This window comes from Calypte anna, chromosome 2 (assembly GCF_003957555.1).
Source record: "Calypte anna isolate BGI_N300 chromosome 2, bCalAnn1_v1.p, whole genome shotgun sequence".
Classification (NCBI taxonomy): domain Eukaryota; kingdom Metazoa; phylum Chordata; class Aves; order Apodiformes; family Trochilidae; genus Calypte; species Calypte anna.
In genome coordinates, this window is record NC_044245.1 from 4553863 (window position 1) to 4574118 (window position 20256).

Below are 20256 nucleotides of genomic sequence, written 5' to 3' on the forward strand. Positions count from 1 at the left end.
GCTTTTCTATTCAATTCTAAACTCATTCAAACAATATCAAGCTAAATCTAACTCAGCTTTTCCAGAGCTATAATAATCCCAAAGCAATTTAGATCCTCAGTTTGTTGACAGGAGTCTTACAGGTCAGAATTCTAAATTCCATCATTTTGGTGTGGTGCCAGGGATTTTGGAAAGAAAAAAAATAAAAATCAAGTAAGTTTCATATGTATCTTAACAGATGTAAGTAATTTTAATAAAACTAAACTGTTGCCTGGGACTTTGTGCACCCTCGAGCCTCATCCTTGCTTTATTCTGACATGTGAAATAAAACCTAATGAGAAATTACCATGAATTTATGAGAAGAGAAGGAAGAATGTTATTTTTATTTCATTTCTGAATTGTTGTGGAGCCAATAAGGAATAAGAATGATTTGTACCAGATACTATGATATACAGTTTAGACTGTGGTTACTGAATATAGGTTATCATATAGCATCAAAATAAAGACATGGAAATGGAATAGCAAGGCATCTTCTGGGCTTGCTATACCCTGACTTTCAAGAAGATTTTTTGTAACCATTATGGATTTAATAATTAACTTTCTACTAACCCTTAATGACTCAAAATTACAAAGCAGGGTTCTATATTTTCTTTATCCTGTGTTTCAGATGGAAGGCTTAGGTATAAGTAGGTAAATGTGCAGGAAGAAAAAAAAGCTTTCTGAAAATCAGATCAGTTTTCTGAGGTGTTTGTGTTTGGAACAAAGAATCAAACTCAAGAAGTCCAATTTGGTGGGGTTTTTTTCTTGCTGGTGATTTAACTCTGGCGTGGACTCTTCCCTAATATTTACCATGAAGCAGAAACATTTTCCCTCACAATTTAAAATTGCAAGTTTACAATTCAGCTTTCAGGCATTTCTGGAGAAAATGGTTCATCCAGCACTGGCACAAATTGCTGCAGGTGGCACAAATAAATTCTGCAAAACATTTTTGGTCACCTAAGTAGCAGAGGAAAACCTGGGCTGTTGGGGTTTAAAGTATGGAAGCCAAACATTTGGACTCCATTATCTGGCAATAAGAGGGTTGTGGTTTTTTTTGCTTACAAGACCCAGTCTTTAGAGGAGAATGTGAATATTGAATTATTTTTTTTTTAATATCTCTCTGAATATTATTGGAAGCATAAGGCAGCTTTACTGTAACTCAGACTTCTCAATAGAAATGGAATCAATTTGGCCCATTGTTTCTGAGCACAAAGTAGAAAGCAAGGGAGTGCTGTCATTACAACAGTCCCTATAACTCATTATCCTGATAGCTCTAAAATTGTGCAAATCATTACAAGACATAATTCATTTTCCAGAAATGTCTAAAAAGTGGAAAGCTGGGATGTCTTGGGGATCCTGGTATTAACAGGAACAGTGTGTCACATATTTCTGTTCTCTTCTCAGTTCTTATTTGTACAGAATAAGCCTGGGGAGAGGTTGATTAAGTACAGCAGATACAGAGCAATGATTCCTGTTGCTCCTTGGCACAAGAAGGCTCCAGGATTATCCACTCCATACAGCTTCCCTAAAAGGAGAGGAGGAGAGTGTGCAGTGCACTCCATCAGCTGCTTCCCAGGGAATGTTAAAGGAGAGTTTTAGGACTAATGATTCTTTTGTGCCTCCTTGGGCAGAGAAAGATCCCATTTGCTCTCTCCCAGGCTATTTTTTCAGCATGTTGGCCTTAGTAGCAGCTCTGCTCTTTTCACATCCCTATTTTGTGTTGAATCAGTGATTTGTTTCATTTCCAGGTTTTCTCTATGTTTTTTGGTTTTTTTTTTTTTTTATTTTCCTGCAACCCTTGGTAAACAGACCTTTATTTTTCAGGTCCTGACCTATTATTTTTACCTGGCTCATGACTCCACATTTTTCCTTCTTTGGTAAAAAACTGCAGGGATGTAACAAATTGCAAAATATTTCACTCTAATTGACACAAGGAATACCTTGGTGTAGCTTATTCTTTAAGAAAGCAGGGAGGGGATGTGCTTTTTGTTTTGGTTTGGTTTTTTAATCTACTGCCACTACACATCTCCCATTGCTCCAAGCCCCATCCAGCCTGGCCCTGAACAGTTCCAGGGATGAGGCAGCCACAACATCCCAGGGCTCCTTGGAACAGTGTCTCACCAATCCCACATTTCTAGCTCAACTGGATTACAGACATATCTTTGAGTTCTGTTTAACACGGATCTTTGACTTCTGTTGCCTCACACACTACTGTATTTATTTTATACTTTGGGAGCTAACAAATAAAGAACCCTTTCTCAATTATGGACTTTTATTTCATTCCATTTACCTGAAAGTTGGTATTTTTTTAATAAAATTGAATTAATTTTGAAATCAAAGGATATTTGTTTCAAAATGAACGAATTTTTAATGAGATATTGAACTTTTATATGGAGTTAGTTTCCTCCATTTATTAATATAACTGGTTTTGTGTTTTCTCAAAGAAGCAAATGGGTAGAGATGCATCATCCCCATTAGTTGCTTGTTAGAGATGTGAGTGCCTGTCAGGCTCTTCCATGAGTTACTCTACACAGTTTATGCCAATATTGACAGGAGGTATTTAAGACATCATGGTACTGGCCAAGAAGTATTTAAATGCAACTCAAGTTCTCTGATTAATTCTCATAGATCCATTCCATTTCTAATTTTGCAATATCCATTAAAAGTCATGTAGGATATTTTTTTTTTTTTTTAATAATGAGATCCTCCAAGTTAGAGGACAAATGTGTCAGTTTTATTCTCAGAATCCATGTTGTTTATAGGAAAGCAAAAATATAACTCAGTCAGCAAAGATTTTTGCAAAAATCCTTCAGTATACCTAGATAGAAATAAACAGAAGACAACTGGAGAGTAATACTCTGTATGTCTTTGATTTCAAAGAATCACAGAATCATCCAGGTTGGAAAGGAGCTCTGGGATCACCAAGTCCAACCCTTGATCCACTCCCCCCGTGGTTCCCAGCCCATGGCACTCAGGCAATCATTCCAGGCTATCAAAATATGAGTTCATGCCAGCTATTTACCCTGGAGATTGTTTTGGTCCAGCAAACTAAATGATAGAATCATAGAATTGGCTGGGTTGGAAGGGACCTCAGAGATCATCAAGTCCAACCCTTGAACCACCGTTGCGGTTGCTAGACCATGGCACTGAGTGCCACATCCAGTCTCTTCTTAAAAACCTCCAGGGATGGAGAATCCACCTCCTCCCTGGGCAGCCCATTCCAGTGCCTGAGCACCCTCTCTGGAAAGAATTTCTTCCTCATCTCCAACCTAACCCTCCCCTGGCAGAGCTGAAGCCCATGGCCTCTTGTCTGACTGATAAGAGCCCAAACCCCCCTGGCTCCAACCTCCTTTCAGGGAGTTGTAGAGAGTGATGAGGTCTCCCCTGAGCCTCCTCTTCTCCAGCCTGAACACCCCCAGCTCCCTCAGTCTCTCCTCATAGAAATTAATTTGATATTATGTTTTTCTTTGATTTTCCCTTCACCTCACTGCAATCATGTGTATCATTGCTGCCATGTTTTTTTCTTTCATTTTCAGATTCCACAAATACAACCAGAAACTTTTGGTTATTCACATTCAATTTTGCTGGTTTTCAGTTTTACAGACAGCAGTCTTCTCCTAAATTTGCAACACAGACTGGGCTCACCTTACTGCATATTTCCAGTGAATTTTGGAGTGAAAACAATGAGACCACCATGGTTTGTTCATCTGATTATTTAAAATGGGATGGAACTGTACAGTATGGAACTGTACAAAAGATTCTGAGATTTATTCTTTTTTCACCATCAGCTCAGAGCAGCAGTTGTGTAACCAAATGAAGTTTGCTCAGAGTTTTTTGTTTTGTAATTCACCGTGCTAAGGGATCACGAGCAGAATTCCTCCTCCCTGAACTTCTCAGACACAGAGGGCCTGATGAACAAAATGTTTAATATTGTGTGCTGGGGGCTCTACCCAAGCACAACTGTTTGCTGTTCTCTTTATATTGGGACTCTATTAACTTCAGATGCCTTTTTTCTTCCTTGCTTCCTCAAGCCTGGTAAACTGTTCCTTTTCATCAAATACCAACAAATTAGTGATAAATAGTGCCATTTATGACATGGATGCACCCAGAAAGCCATTCACCATCATCCGTGGGTATGACACAGGCTGTTAATTTTTGGATAAGGCAGAGGTTATGTCAGCTCTGGAGAATGTCAGGGGCATTCACAATTCCCACTCCTATCTTACACAAAAGGGCAACTGCAGCCTGGCTTAGTTTATTTGTTATAGAAGCAATCACTTTGGCACATGCTGGCCCTGAGAGCATCTGAATGTCACCAGAGGCTGTTTCCTACACACTGCACTGGAATTGCTCAAAAATCTCAGCTGGGAAACAGCCTGCTGAAGCTTGAGGTCATAAAGGGCTTCTCCTGTGTAAATGACACAGGTCCTGATGCTGAAGCAAATGTTTAAAACCTCTGCAAGCTCAGAAAGAGCATACAGAACAAGCCCAGAATTACACTTCAATTTGTAATTTGATTTTTTCCCCAACCCCTACCAGCTTATGGTCTGCATGCTGATGCCACTGTCCATGATCCATGTGTAGGAAGGTGAAGGACTAGAAAAACCTGAATCTGTACTGCCCTACATAAAAAATAAAACTGTACTTGTAAGCAGAGAGCCCCATGAAGCATCCTCTGAAGAAGTCACAATTCTTTTTGTATGCTGCCCTTCACTTCCTGAAGTGTATTTGTGTTTTCCTAAAGGAGCTGTGAAAGACAGGGCAAGAGGAGGCATCTGATCACCTGCTCTACATGATGTGTAGGGTGGTGAGGTCAGACACAATATTGCAAGAAGAAAATTAAAATTGACAACTCCCACCTCAATCATAGAATTGGCTGGGTTGGAAGGGACCTCAGAGATCATCAAGTCCAACCCTTGATCCACTACTGCTGCAGTTCCCAGCCCATGGCACTGAGTGCCACATCCAGTCTCTTTTTAAATATCTCCAGACACAGAGAATCCACTACTTCCCTGGGCAGCCCATTCCAATGTCTGATCACTCTCTCCGTAAAGAAATTCTTTCTGATGTCCAACCTAAACCTCCCCTGGCACAACTTGAGACCCTGCCCTCTTGTCTTGTTGAAAGTCGTCTGGCAAAAGAGCCCAAGAGGAAAACAGCACTTAACAAAATTGTTATTCCAGTATCAACCCATTCCAGACCATCACTTCAAACACACAGCCCACAATGATGGTACCTCTTCCATGAGGGGATGGAAAGCAAAGCTCTTTCCCTCATTTTGATCAGTTTTTGGTATACAATGGAAAAAAAAAAGGCAAGTGCAGCAGCAAAAAAATGCAATTTTACTTTAACCTGAAGGGACACTTTATAAACATCACAGTGATTACAGGAGAAATGGCAGCCATGGTTCTGGCACAGAAACTAGTAAAATCTTCTGGATAATTATTACTTTCCCTATCTGCATGGTTTGTTTGTCCAGGTGTTGTCTGTTCACACACTTAAAAGTTTGGATTTTTGGCAAATTTATCTATCACAACAAATGGCCATGAATGTAAAAGCCTTTCTAGGAAACTCTGGTAAATATCTGGTATTAGATTCTTAATAATAATTCTTTACTTTCAAAATCCTTAGCAATAAACTGAAGAGTATAAATGACAGATGAAAATAAAGGTTCTGCACTGGTAAAGAGATGGTAAGGACATCTAGGCATGAATTATTTCTGAACATGGAGAGCAGAAGCAGAAAGTAGATGTGCCTTTACTGTAAGATGATGGGCAGTGGCTTCAGTTTGGATTTTGATCATAGACTTAAGTTATTTATGATATAAATTCTCTTTGCTTGAATTGGTTTAGACATTAAATTGTTTCTAGTCCTGATTTTTTTTTATTATATGCCATTATAAAGCACAACAAACCAGAACCTGGTATTAGTCAGAGTTTCACTGGGGTGTTGTGGGGTTAAGAATCAATAATATTTTTTTTTTTCAGACACCTGACATTTAATTTTGGATTTGTGATTAATATTGGAGATGAGATGCAACATTTTGCTATGGCATTTCATAGCTGCTCACCTTTATTATAGAAAAGACCCTGGGAAATAGTCAAAAACCCAGTGGTAGATGGGGCAGAAGTCAGATCTGCAGAGACATGGAGAAGAAAAATTATCTGATTTGTTTAATGAGCAAGAAATCAGAGAGATCATCTAATGAAGGAGTGGTGAAGTGAATTTCACATAAATCTGTAGTGGGGTGAAGGACCATCAGAGATATCCTCAAGTTGCTGAACTCAACCCACTATGTCCTACACTCCCTTTCAGGAGCTATTGCTGATGGAAGAACAAGTTCCCATTCCAGAGATCCAGAGCACAGAAAGGTGTCAGCAGGTTGCAGTGTTTCAGTAGCTCTGTGAAAAGCTCCCCAAAGTATTGATATCAAATTGATTTCTTTTTTGAGCAGCTTAAAAAAAACCTGTATCCAAAAACTTGGTCTCTCTCTTAGTGGCTTCCGTCAATTTATGTGATTAAAAGTTAAAAACCACAAACACCAAGGTTCATAAAAATAATAAACATCAAAGTTCAGTGAGGATCAGGCAGAAAATTGAGGAGACCACAGGAGAGGACAAAGGATGCCAGAGGCAGGTGGACTCAAGAGCCCAGAGGATGGGTGGCTGCCACAGCTCTCTCCCCCTGGGCTCAGGCAGCTGTGAGGCTCAGTATTTGTTCCCAGCAGGCAGCATTCAAACCCAAAATCTTTCCAGAAGCTTCTTCAGACCCACAGCCCCTCCAGCAGCCAATTTGCTGACCCTCTGGTCCCTCCAGTCTTTGGCCCCATGGCTGTGGTCTCTCCCATGCCTGGCTCTCAGATCTTTACCCATCTCAGCAGCTTATCTTCTGGTGTGAAGTTTGCTAAAAAATTAAGTACAGCCCCTTGCACACACACCCAGAGGACTGCAGATCCCTTGGGAAACACAGCCCCAGGTCACTCCTTGTCCCATAGACACATGGAACCACATGGCCCCTTCTCCAGAAGGACACTCAAACCCCACACATGATGATCAAGCAGCTCTGGAAGCCCCTGGCCCAGGAAAATATTTGAAAATAGAGTTCAAGAAGAAGAGAGATTGAGCTTGGCCAGCCCTGGCTCAGCTGCTTTTATCCCCTTATCCCTGTGTTTTCCCACACTTGCTCCTCCCCACGTCCCACTGATTGGTCCCTCCCTCAAACTTCCTATACCAATTCTCCCACACTCTCATGACTCCCATTAAAACATCCCACAAAAAGGTTTGCACAATCCTCAAATGCCCCTCCCTTGTGCCCTGCTGAAGGCACCAAACTCCACAGCTTTCTAGGCCACCTGGGAAGGGTTTTTTTTGGCCAAGTCTTCTCAGCCCTGACAAGGCTCTTTGTGGAGCTCCTGGGGAGACTGAGTCAGAGCAATCCATTGGCTGACTGAGGTTCCTCAGCTCCCTGATGAGCATTTGTGTTCATGGTGATCAGCTCTTAGTCACAGATGCTGATGGATGAGGAAAACCTCCTCTCTGTTGCCTTGTTTGTTGCTCTTCTGGCACCCAACACCATCTGCTCAGTTATTAATCTAGAAATATAATTTTCAGCTGCTTCCCATTGCTGCATTAAGCTCTGAGGAAGCCTGTCTGGACAACATCTCTTCCTTTCAGCCACCCTGTATCAATCACCAGCTTCTCATCCACATCTCTGAAGATTTTGTGATCTGTGAAACCTCCTGAGACACAACATCCGTCTCATTTCTTCTGATGTGCCTTCATTTGGTCCCCTCACCCCAGCCAAGAAACCAACCTTGTCTCTGGGTGTCTATCTCATTCACTCAAAGCTGTGTGATGCCTTCAACTCTGTCCCATTCACATCCCTACTCAAAAACTCCTTTTCCCTGAAAGACTCACCAAAATCATCACCAAATCATCTGCACCCTCTTGTGTGATACAAGGACAAGAATGAAGACACCAGGGGAAACCATCAGTATCTGCTTTATCAAGCAGGAATTCTAGATTTTACAGTCTTAAAGCAAAGGAATCAATTTTAAAGCAGAGACCACATAAAACTTATTCCCTCTCCCAAACATGAGGGTGTGTAACCTCTTTCTTCCAGACTCATCCCAGCAGCATCTGCACAACCCCCCTGCTACCCCCAGCACCCACCTCAACTGGGACAAAGCAAAGAAAAAGTTCACCTCCCAGAGCTCCGTATTACAAAACTTAGCAGCATCCCAGCATATGTTGTCCAAAGTTAATACTTTGAAGACCCCCAAGAAAAACAGATTGTTCAGTTTCTCTCTTTGTTTTACCAGCCAAACATTTTCTGTGCTCTTGGGTGCTTTCTGAAGGTGTGGCAGTGGTAGAGCTCCACAGAATACAGAGGATTTACGCAGTCTGAAGACCTGGCCCTACGTTTCACCTTGGCCTTCCAATGTGCTGATTTAATTTAACCCAAGGCCAGGAATTTAAAAAATATAATAATAATAATAAAAAAACAAACAAAAAAAAGCCAACAACAATTTATGCCTGGTTACATTAGTGCTTGTGACCTACGCCTGTCCGAACAGGAGTTGGACAGGACAAAGCACAATGCACTTCCTTGCTTTTATTGCTTTCATTCACTTCATGTCATGCCAAAGAAGGTTGATTTAGGAAGTTCTAGTAATTAACTGCTGATGTTTTTGACTGCTGTTCCCTAGAGACTTACAATGACTTGTAATGGCTGTTCTGTAGGAAACTCTTTCTGGAACGATTGTAGATAACATATATTCCCCACGTGATGTTACTTTTACTTGATTATTTTTTTAAAGCAAGGAAAATAATTTTTCTTATAAGCAAAAGTCACCTGTTCTTTGCATCCTGGAAAACTCCCAAACCACCCTTCTCTCAAACTGTACAGACATTTTGCTGTTAGAATCCCCAAAAGAAAAAAGCTTCCTAATTCAACTACACATTACACATACAGTATGTAAAGAGGACAAAACGAGCAAGGAGAGAGTAAAAATTTATTATGTTTTTATAAAGTTATAGAGTGCCTTTCATCTCTCACAGCAGTTTAGAAACTCAAGAGGAGGAAGCACAGGAGCAATGTGTGTTTGGAGAGCTCAAGTTTTTAGAAGAATTTAAATCCAGGCTGGTGCAATTAGAGGAGACTCCGATGGCTTCTAATATGGTCTTGTGGCTATTTAGTGTTTCACACTTCAGGATGCTTCCCTGTACTCCTAACTCATTGTTTTGTAGCAAATTAGAGGGTTCTTTAGCACTATGTCATAAAACTTCACAAATTCCACCCAGAATTAAAAGAAATGTAATCATTATCATTCTAATTCCTCTTTCTGTGCTCTCTGCTACTCATCCACACACGTATTTCTCAAAGCACATGGCATGCAGCCAGTAGGCAACTATTTTCTCCCTTAGATGACTAAACACTTGGGCATCCAAAGCTATATTTCAGACTGAAATAAAATAAAATAAAATAAAATAAAATAAAAAAAGGCTGATTTTCAAATTTTCACCTACTCTGCTCATCTGCTGCTGACCCTGAAAACACCTGAAAGCTAAAACCAGTAAAAGCAGAGCAGATTCTAAATGTGTGTGTTGGATTTGTCAGGTTAGCAAACTGGGATCATAACATTCATAAAACCAGATTGTTTCTTACGGAACTCACTTGACCAAGAAGGACTCAGGAAGGATGTTGTGTGTGATAGGAATTCAGCCCTGAGAAGGATGTCAGGCATCATAAAACTGTTCTGTATTGAAGTGCTCGTAAAAGAAAGTCCTTCTTCACACGCCATTGCCCAGCATCACTCATTTGTCACACTATCCAGGGCTGACATTCACCAGCCAAAAGTTGCTATTGTGATATTTTCCCCTTTTATTAACCAAAGGCAAACCAGATATGACAGCAGGTCTGAAATCATGTTAGCAGTCTATTACAGCCACTTGAAAACAGGAGTACAGGGATGGATCACAGACAAGAAAAAATAAAAATGCAAACTGAGAACCTTTTCTCAGCCAAGATGTAAAAGTTTTCAAGAGAGCTACCTTCCATGTGAGTTAAATAAAAATATGGAGCACACTGAGAAGAGTATTTAGCTGATTTGCACCTGGCATGAGTTTGGCTGTTGATTTGTTTTTCTCATGAATTTCATGGCCAATAAAGTAAATGAAGTGTAGGCTTAAAAATGCACCACAAAAAATCCAAGAAACACAAAAATACCCCAGTGATTTCTGATGTCCTGTGCATCTAGAGTAAAAGGATTTGTGGACCCTTTCATGTTAATGTTCAGATGGATTTTCCTTTTTTACTTCATTTACTAAAACTGTTGCACCTTTTACCCCCATTTCAGATGATGCTTTTTTCATGTTTAGGATTTAATCCCTACCAAATCTTTCCTCATGTGGCCCATGTCACATGAACAGCTGAGTGAGTAACTACTCAGAGACTGTAATTTTCAGTTTGACTTTTAAGTACTCTTTAGAAATAACCTTGCACAAACCTGGGAGTCCTCAGGGGAACGGTGCCACACGGATCTGCACAGGTGGAGAGGCTGAGGACCACTCCCTTCCCTTAGCCAGAAGTTATATTTTTCCATGCCCTTTGAAAAATGGTCCAGATTTCAAGGTCTGAAGACCTTGGCTGATATCCACAACACTCACCAAATCAAGTACATCTCAGCAAAAGGTATGTTTGTGGAATGTAACTTTTAACCTCCTATTCTTTGTGTATTGTACAGAGAAGAGGTGAAGAGTTTTATTCTTTTTTTGGTTACACATTCTTAGCTAGTGTTTTGTCAATTAATAAATATTTGCTGAATTCCAGTGCTCAGAGTATTTTTACAAATACCCAGGATATTTCTTAGATTAGTCTGGAAGTCCTTGCCAAACGATAAGATAATGATAAGAAAATAAGCAGAACACCCACACAAGGTACAGATATCTTAGGTGATTTATCAAGATTTAGGATTGTGACACAGTCCTAGTGCTGTTAGACCAGAAATCTGTGCTTACAAAATCTTCTGTTCAGCAGAGAGATCACGTTCCAGGTCTCAATTCCAATGTAGCTCCTGTGTGCTCACACAAGCAACCAGATTTTATTTATTAGCACCTCCTTCTCCAAATGCTGGCAAATTCCTGTTGCTCAATTCTATCATTTTTCCACCAAAAAAAAAAAAAGTTTCTCTATTCCACTCTGACCAGTGGAAGACAGAAGTAAGAACGTGCCAGGAGCCAGGAGGAATCTCTAACCCATCATCTCATTCACATTTGGTTTGTCAAGTAAATGAGTCTATGAACACATTCTTCTATACACACATATCTTTTATATATAGTATATATATATATATATATATAATACATATATAATGTGTTCTATAAACACATTTTTCTAATTTCATCATTCACACAGTGGGATGAACTTGGACTGCCCATCCAAGCCTTCCAGTAGCCCAGATAATCACTGGAGATCCAGCCAGCAGCAGGCATGGAAGTGAAAAATGTAATTCACCTCGTGGGTATCTAAAATTCATGACCAAATTGCACCTCTTTCTCACTGATGGTTTTAAACATAGTCCTGGGGCACTGCCTGCCCTGGAGATACCTCTCCTAGAGACACCTCTCACTAGGTGGATCCTGCCTGGGGTTCATAGATGAAGCTAAACTTCCTAAAGCAGGCAGCCAGAGCAGAAATTTTTTGCCAAGTGGGGTGCTTTTGGTTTGGGATGACCCCTTCCAGACACAGGTAAGACTTTATTTTGAGATTGTGGATGCTCACTACTTTCCAGAGCTTTTATAGGCATTGGGACAGAAAGCAAACAGCTCATGTTGCAAACATCTCCTAGAAAGCAATGCATGGATTGGCTGTGAAAATGAAAGATTTTGCATCTGAACCCATTATCCCTCTTGCATCTCAGCCAAGCCCCCAGAAAAGAATGAGGGCTTGTAAGTTCTGCTTCAGATCAGTTTTAATGTCACATTTCTGCTTCCAAAATTACCATCTCTGACCACCTGAATCTCCTCCCTGCACAAGATCACCTCAAGCTGTCTACAGGCAAATCTTTATTTTTTCATCAATGATTTCCTCTTGAAAACTGAGACCCCTCAGTTGCTGTAAGACATTTTAATCTGTGCAGAGCAAGGATGGGCACTACAAAGCATCCTGTGCATAGCATGAAGTGTGTACAGTGCCATGGAAACCACACACTACCTGGAACTCCCCTTGATGCCAGGAGTCAGAGATCAAAGAAATAGGTGCTCTAGTTCAAGAGCCTAGCAAGAGCCTCAGTGTTACCTTTCCTATGAACAGTTAAGAGTTCCTGGAGGTGTCAGCTGTGGCAGTTCAGCATAATTCCTTCAAGTAAAAGAAAAAATTTAAAAAAACATAGCAGATGAATCTTGAAATCTTGGACTACGGGTAAATATTTGTCTTAGGAAAAAAAATCTCTCTGCATAGTTGAGGTTTTTCTTTTAAAAGTGATGCTTGTTTCCATGTTGATACAGTCACCAATTACTGTTAATGAGGGACATGACAAAAAAAAGGGTGGCTTTCAACTGTATCAACAATCCTTCCCCACCCTTGTTGAAACGACAAATAAAGTAAAATGCCCTTTTTCCTTCTGTGGTTTTATAAACAAAGCTGCTAAGGAGTAACTGCTTCCTTATTTCAGAGCTAATGCTGGATTTATCATCTTCCAGCCAATGAAAACAAATAAATGAACACTGCTAATATACACAAAGTGTTCTTAATGGGATGAGTTTTCCTTAGGTTATGCAGCAGACATGGATACCCTGGATGGTATGGCCATGCAGGAGCTATCATGTCCTTTCCATGAAAAACCATCTCTGTTTCCTAGATGATTTTATGGATAAACAGAGAAATAAAATAATGCTTGTCTGTCATAACAGTTTTGGTACTTGATTCTTCAGTTTTAGGCTTCTACAAATAGGAACTGATGAGACAAATTATTACAAGACAAATTTGGGTGTGGGTTGACTTTTTGTCACCTGCTCCACAACAACTGCCCACAAATGGTCAAAATGAAATAATCCAGGGCAGTTTCCTCTATAACAAGGGACAGAAAAATAAAACAGAGATACCAAAACAATTTAAATCTGTATTTCCACATCACATTTTTGCAATTGTACCCCAAATCATGCAGGCTTTGAAGAACTGACTGTTTTGCTCCCTCAAATAACTGATACCAGTAATTTCAGAAACAACAAGTGATTTGAGGTCCTGGTGGTTCAATGGAGCTTCCAACCATACACCAGAAACTGTACCTTCTTCAAGTACTTCTGTTCCAGCAGCTGAACCTTTGGAGCTCCTAAGACACTTATCACTTCTGGAAGACTTGGCTTAGGGCTGTGACAACTTTCCAAGCGCTTCAGCTTTCCTCTGGTTTCTAAAGTGACCTTTTCCTGTCATTAGAAACTCACCCATCAGATGTCCTAGGAACAAAACCAAAAAGAAACCTGCCTCAAAAAAGTGAAGACTCGAAATCAAGAGACTCATACTTTCATTTTTGCTTTACCTGGCAATAAAATATATAGTGACAGCAGAGATTAATTCATTATAATCGTTCACCCTATCTGAATTTTCCCCCAGATTTAGCCAGCATAACATGGGCAGATGTTGACAAAACAAATGCAGCAGGTTCATCAAACGAAGCCTGAATTTTATGCACAGTGATGAGTTTTTCACAAGGGGTTGCTGCTATAATAATAAAACATTTTTGTTTTTCTGCTGCAGAGTAGACCTGTAGATGGTTAAGAAACCTTCTCAGGGTGTGCACACACCCATCCTGCCCAGACTCCAAACAAAACTCTGGAACACGACTGCCTCTCCCCTGATATTGATCAGGATGATGCAAGTCATGTCAGACTAAACAATGACAAGGAATGAGAACCTTGCAGTCATCACCACCTCTTGGGGACACTTCAGACTGACCACGGTGGACAGGCTTGCATGGAGTCAGACAGCACCTGATGCTTTAAACCTTTAGGCTACTTGGTTTAAACATCTGGAGCTGCACTGGCTGCTTTATCCCACTCAGAAGAGAAGGTTTAACTGATTGTTATTATTGCACTGGCCTGCTGAGGCCCATAAAGCAGTCAGAATCTCCCAGATTAACTCCCACCAGTAAATTCATTATTAAAAAAACAAAAACGAAAACAAAGAGGAAATCTGGGCTGCTGCTATTGCTTTAAATGTTTTACTTGTATGGGACGTTCTGTACAGGATAAAATGAAATATACATTTTGTACAAAGGTGACACCTTAGCAAGAAGGTACCTCTGCTTCCATATTCATCTACACACACAATATGCCATGGCTGTTGTTAGCTCAGTTATCAGCAGAAGGTGTATTATTTATGGCACAGAAAAGAAAGAAAGGGAAATTAAGACATCATGCAGACCGAAAACATCACTGATGTCTTGTACTGCTCACTTATCAATCTGCTGCTGTTCTCTTTCTTGCAGGAAGTCCCATTCATCAGGCAATGAAAAAGAAAATGAGAAACAATGGAAACATCATAAAAAAAAATATTGATGCATGCTGCTGAAATAGGATGTGGTTCTACATTGCTGGGCTTTTGCTTTGCTGTTCAATGTTTTGCATTGCCTTGGCTGATGGGCTCCAGAAGCCCTGTGATGTCTTAAGGGAAATAACATCTGGTGCTTTATATTGAATAAAAATATATACATTTCTTTTTTCTTCTTTCTTTTTTTCTTCTTCTTTTTTCTTTTTCTTTTTCTTTTCCTTTTCTTTTCTTTCTTTTCCTTTTCCTTTTCCTTTTTCTTTTTCTTTTTTTCTTTTTCTTTTTCTTTTTCTTTTTCTTTTTCTTTTTCTTTTTCTTTTTCTTTTTCTTTCTTTTTCTTTTTCTTTTTCTTTTTCTTTTTCTTTTCTTTTTCTTTTTCTTTTTCTTTTTCTTTTTTTTTCTTTTTCTTTTTCTTTTTCTTTTTCTTTTTCTTTTTCTTTTTCTTTTCCTTCTTTTTCCTTTTCTTTTTCCTTTCCCCTTTCTTTTTATTTTCTCTTTTTCTTTTTTCTTTTCCTTTGTTTTCTTTTTCTTCTTCTCCTTCTTTTTCTTTTTCTCTCTTTTTCTTTTTTCCATTTCCTTTTCCTTTTCTTCTTTTTTCCTTCTCCTTTTCCTTTTCTTTCTTTCTGTTTTGTTTTCTTTTGTTTGTTTCTTTGTTTTGGTTTGTTTTTTCTTTTTTTCTTTTTTGCTGGAGTTTTTTGCTTGTTTTTGACATCATGGGGTTTTTTTGTTTATTTTGTTTTTTCATTTGTTTGGGGTTTTTGCTTGGGTTGGTTTTGGGTTTTGGGGTTTTTCTGTTTTGTTTTGGGGTTTTTTCTTTCTTTCTTTCTTTCTTTCTTTCTTTCTTTCTTTCTTTCTTTCTTTCTTTCTTTCTTTCTTTCTTTCTTTCTTTCTTTCTTTCTTTCTTTCTTTCTTTCTTTCTTTCTTTCTTTCTTTCTTTCTTTCTTTCTTTCTTTCTTTCTTTTCTTTCTTTCCTTCCTTCCTTCCTTCCTTCCTTCCTTCCTTCCTTCCTTCCTTCCTTCCTTCCTTCCTTCCTTCCTTCCTTCCTTCCTTCCTTCCTTCCTTCCTTCCTTCCTTCCTTCCTTCCTTCCTTCCTTCCTTCCTTCCTTCCTTCCTTCCTTCCTTCCTTCCTTCCTTCCTTCCTTCCTTCCTTCCTTCCTTCCTTCCTTCCTTCCTTCCTTCCTTCCTTCCTTCCTTCCTTCCTTCCTTCCTTCCTTCCTTCCTTCTCTCTTCTCTTTCTCTCTTTCTCTCTTTCTCTCTTTCTCTCTTTCTCTCTTTCTCTCTTTCTCTCTTTCTCTCTTTCTCTCTTTCTCTCTTTCTCTCTTTCTCTCTTTCTCTCTTTCTCTCTTTCTCTCTTTCTTTTTATGCAGACAGTGATTGAGGTCATGCTCTGCCATTTTCCTGAGAAGAATTACCTCTCAATGAAAATTTAATTGAAAATTTCTTCCTTATGGAAGGATGCTCCAGCACCCTGGGGATGGAAGATTCTGCTCTGGGTCTCCAGGATGGTGGAAGAAGTTGAGCAATGCTGAGCTTCTCAGCATTCCAGCCTGGTGGAATTCCCTCACAGAGGTGGCAGTTGGGTGAAGTCATCCAAGTGTTTTACTTCTGTCTTTGTGAGTGAGGACACAGGTGAATCTGGACTTAAAAAGGTGACAGGTCAGCTGTGGGCTTTGCAGAACAAATAGACGTGGAAACAATGACAGGGAATAGGTAGGAAAGGTCTCTCTGAGCTTCTATTATCAGAGAAATTAAATTTCAGCCAAAATCCTCCCTGTAACCAGTGATGAAGGAGCCCCAGCATCCTTTACATCCTGTTTTAGGAGGAGGCTCAGAGATAAGGGCTCCTCCTCATCTCCATTTTCCCTCCAAGATAAACCACAAACCACAATATATTTCCTAGCCCTATTCCATAATATATATTCTTTCTTTTACCCTAAAAAAATCCTTTTGTCTTGAAGGATGAAATCCAGTTGAGACAGTTCTCTTGGGCTCCTTTTATACTCATCATTCCACAGGCTGCAGCACAGTTCTCATCCTAAAGCAAGGATCCATCACACCCTGGTATCTCCATCCCTCTGAGCAGAGAACTGCCCTGCAGACATCCATATTTTAGGCAGATAAGATCTGGCCTCTCACAAGGCAGCTCCCTGCTTCCCCAGATGAACACTCACTTATCTTTGCTGCTCTTCCATAAGGGAGTGGGGGGGTTATCTCTGAGCTGACATACTTTAAAAGAGATTTTTAAAATAAATGGTGTAGACCTACTAGGCTGGAAAATCCCAGAAGGAATTCTTCACTAATTTTGGTTCCAAAAATCTCCCACTGTTTTCCATCACTACACTGATTTCTGTCCAAATGCATTCTGCAAAAAAACTCGTTTCACATTATAGGAAAATCAACTTATATTTGCTTTATGAAACAAAGTGTGGACTAAAAGCTCACAGAAATGTCAAGAGGAACAAAAGTTGTTGATTTGGGATCTTTGACTCTTTAGGATCCCCCATTCCCAGAAAAACTGAAGCTCACATCGAGGCAAGCTCTTCCTGGAAAACTGGAGTGCTCCAAGTATGGATGATGCCTTTACTGAGTATATTTTGGTTGGTTTCCAGATATAGCTCAAGTGTTAATTTCCCAAGATTTACACTTGTAGAGTCAGTTCAGCTTCTCCACAGTACACAAACAGTGGGACATTGAGTTTTTGTTGGAAATTGATTTTAGAAAGAGCAACAGGTTTATCAGGACTTTGCATGTTGACTAGAAAGGAGGTGTCATGATAAACATCAGAAAGTAAAAGTTCTTTATTAAACTCTCATGAAATATTCACTTTCAGAAGAGAGGAATAGCTCTGGAAACACCATTTATCTACCTTTTTGCCCAGACATTTTTTTCCCAACTTTCAGCCCAGTACTTTATTCTAATTTTGGTATCTCACTTAATGAATTAATTTCAGAACACACACTGCTGTTTCAGTACCTCATTATGCATCTGCACATCTCAGTGCATACACTTTATTTAATCATGAAAAATGGCAGCTATCACAGATAGGCACCATTTAATTTTCAAACCTAACAGCTCTCCTGTTTTCTTGTAATTATGAAGAAGCAAACCACAGAACTTATCTGTCACTATGGTGTAAATAAACCCTAGAGTCTAAGTAGACACACTGGTAGAAATTTAAAGATATGGTCCAGCTTTTTCTTATCCAGAAAGAAAAATAAGTTACACCAGCACGAGGCACCTTTAAGCACCAATTGCATCCAGTATAAAGTATGTACTAATGTTCTGGTAACACAAAACCATAATCCTGAGGGCAAATTTTATGACACAACAAGAGCTTTGGATAGGTCAGGCTTTACCTGAAGAGCCCATATGGTCACCAATCTGTTCAGTGCAAAATGAGACTTACTGGTACCAGGTAGAGAAGTGAATATATATATATATTTCTTGGATGATATTATACACTTGCACTCGAGTTTTGAAGGTGAATAACTAGGCAGTAGAGGGAAGGCATACAGCATACAGTGACAATAAACTGGGCTCAGTCTCTTTCATCAGATGCTTTGAAACAATTGCAGGATACTGAGTGGATCCAGAAAGAGACCTCAAGGGGACGTTGACGACTTCACTGCTTCATTTGTAACCTTGACTTAGAGGTGGAAACTGAGTCTGCTCTCAGGAGCTGTATGTTAAAGGCAGTGGCAAGGAATTTACGTAAGTGTTGTTTATATTATAAGCAAAATATCTGAAGCAAGAGGTGATTGAGGTGAAACTCTTCCAGCCTGCAAGCCCTGTCATTCTTCCTCACCGTAAACTGCACAACTCATGTCCTATTTCCTGTATTGGTGGGAATAGGAATGTGCTAATTCAGTCATTTCCTTTTTGTCTTTACAGATAAAGTGCAGGTCAGGTCAGTCATAAGATTGGTTCTGTGCCATTCCAGTCAATAACTGCTCCTCGCCACCTAGAAAAGAAAGCAATCATTTTATATCCATCAGTCAATCAGAGCACTGGAAGGGTAACCCAACACCCCTCAACCACCCAACAAGCCTTAGAGAGAATACAATGAGCTCTTTTGGGGTAACTAATCATGTCTTCTCAAAGGGAAAGGAATGGAAGCGGTGTCATTGTGCGCCTTAATTTTAGGTGCCCAAGTTTGGAGCTCAGTCTCCTTACCATTCACTTCTTCTAGGAAACAGTCAGCAGTAGTCAGTACAGAATGAGTACCTTTTTATTGCAAACACTGCAGGGAATCCCCAGGATAGGTACAAGAATTTATCCTATATAAGCAGAATGCTCAGTCTCAGTTGTTACCAAACTCCCATACAAGCAGATCTCTCATTAGGAGCTTGGTGAGTCTGAGGTCCTAAGACAAGGTAATTTTAATTAGCAGATATCATTGCTCCCAACCTTGGTTCCTTTGAAGTATCCAATGGATCATGGTAATGTTTTGCTTTTCCTATGCTGAGGTTTTCCTTTTTCTCTACCCTCATTTTTATTTCAGAATACCACTGCAGATATCCACTGGGATGAAGGTTTCCAAATGGATCCACATAGATGTGCACAGAAACTTCCCATGTGTGGAGTTCCTGGCTCAGCTGCCCACTCCAGGAATGCACCCAACACTGAATTCAAAGCAGCTCCCACTCCTGTGTTTGTCACCAAATGTGCCTTCATATCATGTCAGAAGACAAAGACCTGAACCAAGACTCAGTGAAATCAGGAGGACGCTTTCCAGTGACCTCACTGGGCTGATGTGAATCAACTCACTGAACAGAGTCATTCACTGCATGGATTGCACACTTGTTGCAAATTTCTCATGTCTGCAAGTTCATGGCTCAGTTCTTCTAAAAGAACTCAACTCCTGCATTTCCACTGACAAGTATTTATATGTGCCCAGTGGTTAAGGCATTGGTGAGGGAGTGGAGGCAACAGAGAGCTGCCAGAGGGCCACATTCCTTCTGTCCCTGAGGAAAGGATGTGTCAGCAGGGGTATGGCAGCTCAACCCTTTTGCTGAGCAGGCCCATTAAGTGTAAAACAAAACCAAAAGCTGAATTCATGCAGGATTCACTGCAAAGTCTCAAAGGAAGTGACCAGAGCTCAGAGCTGTTGTGAAATTTTTCTTTCTTTCTTTTGTTATTATGCTCAGAAAATGAAAATTTAACTAATGTAGAAAGACTACCCTCACCCCAGAACTTAGTGGGAATATACAACAGTGATGCCTCACATTTCAGTTAAAGCAGAATATATTCTAGCTGGGGATTTTTGACCTGTCCCTGCCAGAGTTTCAGAATATCTCCCCCAGAACAACCCCATGCAAGTCAGAACTTCCATTGCCACCTTCTGGTCCCACTGGATTGCTCAGGGAGTGACACCAACTCATCCTTTTATCCTCATGCACAGTTCCATGGATCCACATTCTGTTTCACCAGGGTGATTAAAGCCTTGAAAGGGATCCACAGAGACCCCACAGAGGCCAAAAAGGCACTGACTGAAATCTGCTCTGAGACAACACTGTGCTCTGAGAAAATATTTACATGTCCTGGAACCATTTTTGCTGTTTCAGCAGAAGATGTTAATTGCTATGCAGTGAGGAACAGGACTTTATTAAATTAGAAATTCCAATAATTATTTCAATAAGAAGCTTAAACAGAAAATGATGCTCTGAAGCAGGACTCAAGGTAACTTTCTTAACA

General features: G+C 40.0%; 1 protein-coding gene across 1 annotated transcript in view; it reads right to left on the bottom strand.

The window, feature by feature from the left end:
• Window positions 1–17580: 17580 nt before the first annotated feature.
• MINDY4 (MINDY lysine 48 deubiquitinase 4) overlaps window positions 17581–20256 on the bottom strand; it is an 84991-nt gene continuing 82315 nt past the window's right edge. Inside the window, exon 19 of the mRNA XM_008502212.2 lies at window positions 17581–18523. Within this exon, the coding sequence (XP_008500434.2) occupies window positions 18475–18523 (49 nt within the window). The 3' untranslated portion in view covers window positions 17581–18474. The remainder of the gene's footprint in view (window positions 18524–20256) is intronic.